The sequence below is a fragment of the Nanorana parkeri genome, unplaced genomic scaffold (genome assembly GCF_000935625.1).
Source record: "Nanorana parkeri isolate BGI_ZX_2015 unplaced genomic scaffold, ASM93562v1 scaffold1748, whole genome shotgun sequence".
Classification (NCBI taxonomy): Eukaryota; Metazoa; Chordata; class Amphibia; order Anura; family Dicroglossidae; genus Nanorana; species Nanorana parkeri.
The window spans coordinates 276585-284366 of record NW_017308016.1 but is presented as its reverse complement, the minus strand read 5'-3'; the positions used below and the strand labels follow the sequence as shown (position 1 = coordinate 284366).

Sequence of the window (7782 nt, the reverse complement as noted above, 5' to 3'; positions counted from 1 at the left end):
AGAGAGAGGAGGGGGGCAGAAAGACAGAGGAGGGGAGAGAGGAGGCGGGCAGAAAGACAGAGGAGGGGAGAGAAAGAGAGAGGAGAAGAGAGAGGAGGAGAGAGAAAGATAGAGGAGGAGTGTGGTGGGGCAAAAGGAGGGGGGACAAAGAAAAAGAGATAAGGAAAGAAACAAGAAGTAGGACAGGGGCAATAGGGAGAAAGAAGAAAATGAGAGCGGGGAAGAGAAGAATGAGAGGAGAGAGGTAAGCAGAGAGAGTGCAGAGGAAGCAGAAACAGAGTGGGGGAGATTTATCAAAACTGGAGCAGACAGAATCCGGAGCAGTTGCCTGTAGTAACCAATCAGCTTCTCTCTTCAGTTTGTTCAGTTAAGCTTTCAGAATGAAAGTTAGAAGCTGATTGGTGGCCATGCACAGCTGCTCCAGATTTTTTCTGCTCCAGTTTTGATAAATTCCCCTTCAGAGTGTTGTCAGGGAGTGAGAGAAGTGACAAGTGAGAGAGAGTCACTGAGAGGAAGTGAGAGATGAGAGGAAGATGGGGAGGAAGAAAAGTGACAGTGAAGACAGGGAGCCGCAGTGTAATCGCACTGGGGTGGATGGTGTTGCTATAGCAACAAAGGTGATGGACGCTTGCTGCGCGGTCTTGGCGCTAATTGTGCGAGTCACAGGTACCGATAAAGCTTGGTGCTGGGAAGGAAGGGGGGTCGTCAGCGTTGGGTGACCAGGCCACTATTAACGCAGATGTGACATTATTGCGTGACGCAGGCCTAACACACTCTGTAACCCGTTATGGGGGCCAGAAATGGCTTTTTGTCTTTATTTGTGACAGGTATTTATATAGCGCCAATGAGGGTTAAACCGTTTTCTTCTAACAATGATCCGCCATACGGTTCTGGGTGGTCATCAGTGGTAACAAGACCCTAACAGGACCGCAATTTTGCTGTTCGCCCCTCCCCCCATACCTCCACCTCCCCACCAGACAAGATAACTATATAATTCTCAGCCATTCATAGCAAAAGAGCAGACGGCATGAGATCTGCCGCTGGAAGTCATCCGCCAGTGGTGAAGGGGTTAATCCATGCGTTAGTCCCCCCATCCCACCTGACCTGGTGACCATCGTCAAGGTTTTCAGTTGTCACCAGAGGGGACATTTTCCAATGGTGACACCTGTGGTGGTGACAACTGTCTAAGAGGGGATGTCCACTCACTTTGGAGATAGTTCTTCTCACTTCCCGGGGCGGTTACATGGAGGGTAAGTGTTGGGGTTACAGGGAGGGTTAGGGTTGGGGTTACAGGGAGGGTTAGTGTTGGGGTTACAGGGAGGATTAGTGTTGGGCTTATAGGGAGGGTTAGTGTTGGGGTTACAGGGAGGGTTAGTGTTGGGGTTGCAGGGAGGGTTAGTGCTGGGGTTGCAGGGAGGGTTAGTGTTGGGGTTGCAGGGAGGGTTAGTGCTGGGGTTGCAGGGAGGGTTAGTGCTGGGGTTGCAGGAAGGGTTAGTGTTGGGATTACAGGGAGGATTAGTGTTGGGGTTACAGGGAGGGTTAGGGTTGGGGTTACAGGGAGGGTTAGGGTTGGGGTTACATGGAGGGTTAGTGTTGGGGTTACAGGGAGGGTTAGGGTTGGGGTTACAGGGAGGGTTAGGGTTGGGGTTACATGGAGGATTAGTGTTGGGGTTACAGGGAGGGTTAGTGTTGGGCTTACAGGGAGAGTTAGGGTTTGGGTTACAGGGAGGGGTTGTGTTGGGGTTGCAGGGAGGGTTAGTGTTGGGGTTACAGGGAGGATTAGTGTTGGGGTTACAGGGAGGGTTAATGTGAATTTTAGAGTTATGGGTATTGGGGGGACCCTAGGGTGGGACATTGATCTCATTGCTGGGAGATCTTTCCAATAAAATAACATATGGTAATATCACTGAAAGGTCATACAGTATATTGCCCCCCTGTGGAGGGGTCTTTGCTCTGATTTAGTAATTTTTGTCTGCTGGTTATATATAACTCTCTTTATCTCTCTCATTAACAGTACAGAATCGGGCAGCTGTATACCATCAGCAGGCACAGCCACCAGGAGAGCGATCGGGGAGAGGGTGTGGAGGTCATGGAGAACAGATCGCACCACGATCCTGTCTATGGAGCCGGGCAGTACACAGAGAAGCGGGTCCACCTCTCTAGGTAGGTGTTCATTGCGATGTCAGGCAGCATCTCTTTGGGTCACGTGGGGGGGTGGCAGGCAGAGTGGCATGGCTGCACAATGTTTTCGGTCACAGCGTCCGAGGTTGGTAAGAGCCGGGCGGGGAGATATGTAAGGGTAATACAAGCTCTTAGCAACCTGGTACCTCTGGCTGGTGCAACCCCCCTCATAGGCGTCATTTTCAGAATTAGAGCAGCAGTGGCATCCTAACCAATATGACAGCCATCAGAGTCAGGTCCCAGCACAGCTTCCTCTCTCCTTGCACTTTATAGCCCTCACTTATTCTGGAAGTGTACGGTCTGTGCTGGCCCGGCTCCTCCACCCCTCCCTTCGCCTCCTTGCTTGACCTTATATGTAGCTGCCAGGTGAAGGAGCAAATGGGAACATTTGAGCGACAGCTGTGGGGCTGCTGACATCACATCCAAGATGGCAGCCTCCAGTGGCAGTCCCGGCGGCTTATGCCTGTCTACACAAGGGAGGATTGCACATACAAATGCACATATAATATTATGGGAAGATGGTGACAGGGTCTCTTTAAACTGGCTTTTCCTGCTCAGACACAAAGACGTAATCTTCCACGCCAGCAGGCAGATGGACCATAACCAGCAGCGTCCTTGGACCCTTAGTAGCCATTTTGTTCCATCGAGAGCTATTTGGGACTCGAGCAGGTGGCGGTCGGTCGCCTAGCAACCCCAAACGCAAGCTGCAACGCTATAATTGCCGGCTTGCTCGTTGGGCATCAACACTAACAGCCCCCCCTTTTACACGGGGTGATAATAACGGCTCATAGGCGCAAGACTTAACCCCTTGTTGATCACTGCCCTTGCCTAACAAGGAACCGATTGCCTGCGAGTCCGGTCGTTCGGAGCCTGGTGCCCACAGGCGGTTAAAATCCGTGACGTAGCTAAGCCCACGAGCGAACCCGGGCGTTTATCTCATAGACTGTTTGCAGTCACTCAGCAGCTAATTACAGAGCGAGCCGGAGCGTAAGATGACAGCGGCCATTTATATCCCTAGTCAGGCAGTTGCCCAAATTGCTCTATTAAGGTTAATTGAAGCAGAATGTGATCTGATACATCGCCGAGCTCGCCGTTAACCCTTCCCGAAGGCCGGAGGAGAATAATGCAATTACGGCCGTATTGCCGAGCAGTCAAGGCCTTAGCTTAATTAGCTTTTAACGTGAGTTATGACATGGGAGAGAACACGTAGGCCCGCCAGTGCTGGCCTCTCCTGAGGAAGATGCTGGCTGACAGTCTGTCATGCTGATCCTCCTTCTCCAATGCTCTGGGTCTCTGAGGGACTGAAAGCGGACATTGCATTAAAATGTATGGACTGCCAGGGCCTCGTTAAAACAAAAATATTTAAGAGTGAATAGGCTGCTAAACACCATAGACGATAGACCAATAGCTGTGGCCTGCTTGTATGCTGCCAAAAATGCCGTTCCTGGACCCAAAGGACGCCCCGGGATGGTCATTGAGCCAAATCGCATGTAGCAGATCGAATGAGTGGTTACACGCGAACAGTGGCGCTATTGAGTAGGGTATAGATCTGCTTGAGTTGCCTTATGGATGATCCATCTCTTGCTGTTCCTACCCATTTTTGGGTGTTGCAGCTGTTACCTTCTCCATTGTATAAAATAAATAAAAAGTCCAGCAGTGGGAGTATCACACCTCATAATGGGTGTGCAGGCCTAGGAATTTAACACAGGCCTAGGAATTTAACACAGGCCTAGGAACTCAACATAGGCCTAGGAACTCAACATAGCCCTAGGAACTCAACACAGGCCTAGCAACTCAACACAGGCCTAGGAACTCAACATAGGCCTAGGAACTCAACATAGGCCTAGGAACTTAACACAGGGATAGGAACTCAATACAGGCCTAAGAATTCAACACAGGGATAGGAACTCAATACAGGCCTAAGAATTCAACACAGGGATAGGAACTCAATACAGGCCTAAGAATTCAACACAGGGATAGGAACTCAATACAGGCCTAAGAATTCAACACAGGCCTAGGAACTCAGCACAGACCTAGGAACTCAACACAGGCCTAGGAACTCAACACAGGCCTAGGAACTCAACACAGACCCAGGAACTCAACACAGACCTAGAAACTCAACACATGCCTAGGAACTCAACACAGGCCTAGGAACTCAACACAGGCCTAGGAACTCAGCACAGGTCTAGGAACTCAACACATATCTGGGCCCCTAGGCATGTAGACCTTTGTTTGTCCCACCTTCCCCATCCCTTTGATTGATGTTAACAATGATTGCAATAGACTCGAATAAGAGGACCCATTTGCATTGTCTGTACTGGTATGACCCCATCGCATGCCAACTGCCTTCAAGTGCATCTTCTCTTGATGCATCTTGTGCATCTTCTCATGACGCTGCAAGTGCACAGCTGTGCTAAGGCCTAAGTTGAAGCTTGGCCCCTTAGACATCCAACGGGCCCCATGCTCCAGTTTAGGTTGCGTTATGCATGATCAATCTCTGGGTATTCCCGCCCACTTTTGTGTGTTCCAGCCAATCCTGTTACCTAAGAGTAGGGCACCATATAATGGGTGTGCAGACCTGAGAACTCAACACAGAGATCACACCAACCTGATTGCCCCGCGAGACAGAGGAGTCTGTCAGGTGATCCCCGCCAATCACCAAAATATCAGTTTGGAACGGACTGCCCCTTTAACTGTTATTTTTTTCTCCATGGCGGTAGTTCTTCAGAGTGTGCTAACAGCCGGGTGCTGCGTTCCTCCAAGGCGCCGGAGCACTTACCACACAATAAATAATATATCATACAATTCTGCAGCTGTTCCTCTCCCATTATATGAAGAATAAACTCCCGGCGCAGATTCTTCATCGGATACCAAGCTTGAAGGAGAAAAGTGACGCTTTAGTCAAAAGGAACAGTTTGCATTTAGAATCCATTCATGCGTTTTTGTGCTTTACGTCACATGTGCGTCAGGCCAGGAATAGGCTACTGTGACATTCCAACTGTGGTGAGACTACAAATCTCATCATGCTTCTGCCCCTGGTAATCATTCAGCATGTGGCTGTCAGAGTCTTATAATGCCTAGTGGGATTTGTAGTTCCACAACAGCTGGAGGTTGCCAAGTTTGCCTACCCCTCTGTTACTTAATGTGCACCTCAACGCACACAAAAATGGGTCCTGCTGCATCTTTTTGCAGCTCAGCGGGAGATCTGCAACGAGGTGGAGTTTTAAGACATGGGATGCACATGGATGTCGACTGTTCCGGATTTTCCAAAATATTCCCAAATATTGGCTCTTGTCCTCGGCCATGTTCTGTGATCACAGCACCAACTCTATGAGTTAATACACATTTAGTAACTCAAAAACGCAGTAATTGCAAGGACCGGGTCCGGTGGGTGGGTGACTAGGAGGTCCCTGCCTCTGTCTGGCCGTCCCTAACCTGTAAAGTAACAGTCCTTGTTTTAGGAGTTCTGACAGAGTCCAGAGTTCAATAAGCAAAGAGAGGTCTGAGTGGCTCTTCTTCAAGCAAGGCTTGCACAGATGATGTCCAGATATTAAAGAAGGAACTCTTCGCCGATGTTACAACTTCTTGATGTTGCCGGAGTTCCTTTCCTTGATGTTACAAACAGGAGCCTCCTCTAGCTGCCTCAGCACCATCTAGAGGGTGTCATGGAGTCGGCCCCTAGGGCAGGGCTGGGTGGGAAAGCAGGAGGGACGAGCCTTTACGATGTCCTCCTCTGCTTCTTCCAAACAGTCAAATTCATAACTAAGAGTATATTGGAGTATTCATATTCAATGACCCCCTAAACAACCCCTAAATTATTGGTTAATATCTAATTTTTGTTATGCCTTTTCTCATCTTGGCAAGACCTAGCTAATTGTACCACTAGTTTTACAATATCACTCTCCAATTCCGAGTTATAAAATTGAGTTAATATTGTAACTCAGTTTTATGACGTTAGGGTGAAGGCCGGGTCACTTGGGTCATTGACTCTACCAGGCCCTGCTTGTGTTTATATCACCTTGTCAGCTTCTAATAGGTGAGTGCTCCGCCATTCCCCTTGTATGCCTTTCATTAGGGGCAGCCATAAACAGGTTTCAGAGGGGGATTCTGGAACCTCCCTAGTTAATTAGGACTGAAGATCACAGGCCAGATTAGCAGATCTCTGGTTTTTGGAATTTGAAGAGAGACCTGGCAAACCGACTAAATAATAATAATAGACTCAACCTTCATTATCGCAGTCACAGGGTGCATATCACTTTGTAATATCCCCTTCGCACACCGTACCGGCGTACCCCAAAATCCAACGGGTGCTGGAACAACTGGTATGTTGTCCGCACACCATTCTGCTGCGGAATGTCCTTTTTATTTGTATTCCTTTAGCAGCAAATAAAAAGGACATTCCGCAGCAGAATGGTGTGCGGACAACATATCTTCTGGATCAGTGGTGCTCAACCTGTGTAACCTCAGGACCCACATTTGTCCTTGGTCATTAAGTCGCGACCCAAGTCTCACTGCAATGGACTGCACAGCACCGTGGGCGATCGAACGGTGGGCGGTGTGTTTGGGGTACCATTCAAACGAATGGCAATACAACGCACCTCCTACATCAGAACGCGTAGTAGGTGTGATTGCGTGGTACAGTGCGTTACTCTGGTCCAGGCACCTCTACAGGACACGTGAGGGAGCTGTAAGCAATGCATGTATGGATGGATGGAGCTGCCTCGCGGCCATAGCCACAACCTATCCCACCTCAAGCTGACATTCTGAATGGCTGCTTGGTGCGAGAACTGACAATGCTGCGCTGAGGAGCCTCTCACCTAGAAAAGTGGAAGGCATGCGGCGACCGACTGAACACGGCGACCCACCAGTTGAGAACCAAAGTTGTAGAGGGTGCATATCAGACACAGGGGAAAAAATGAATGCGCATGCACCACACATTCCCACTACGCCTGGGTGTGAACGGGGACAAAACCCTCTTGCTCGTTTCTAGTCCACATTCACACCTCGGCGTTCCATGAACGTGCGGCAAACGCGCACAAAAATTTGCACTTCGACGCTCGTTTGCAGAATGCATCAAAAACAGGCAATGCGCTGGCGGTTGCCATTACATGTTTATGGCACCTCGAACACGGCTGGGGAAAAAAATTTGCTTGCTGTTGAAAACGCACACAGACATGGGACAGAAAACGGATGTCGTGTATTTTGCTGTTTTTTCTGCATTTGACACGTGTGTGGCACCAACTGGAATTAATGGGATTGCGTGTCAGACGTGGGGGGGGGGAAATCACATGCGAACACGCACGAACACGACACTCGTTCCCGCTACGCCTAGGTGTGAAGGGGCGCTTATAGATCAGCGGCGGATATATATACTTTGTAACGAATGATTCTGTATGGACAGTGTAACTGTATCTATATATGAGTTATATTTTGGAGCTCCTCGGATCAGTGATGGCAACATAGGCTGTCAGGCAGAGCCATCACCGAGCCCGGCCTCAGGCACGCTTCCCTGGTAATAGCTCCTGGAGGACCGCGGCCTACGAAGGTAACGCCGATATCCAGGTAGATGGATGTCACAGACCCGCGCAGGAGGTGAGGGGG

At 49.6% G+C, this 7782-nt stretch overlaps 1 protein-coding gene across 2 annotated transcripts in view; it reads left to right on the top strand.

Annotated features, from left to right (window-relative positions):
- The window catches only part of LOC108799524 (cytoplasmic phosphatidylinositol transfer protein 1-like), a 36063-nt gene that overhangs the window by 12342 nt on the left and 15939 nt on the right, over positions 1-7782 (top strand). For both annotated transcript variants that reach the window (XM_018571388.1, XM_018571387.1), the window contains exon 2: positions 2015-2163. In XM_018571388.1, coding sequence (XP_018426890.1) covers positions 2015-2163 — 149 coding nt within the window. The remainder of the gene's footprint in view (positions 1-2014; positions 2164-7782) is intronic.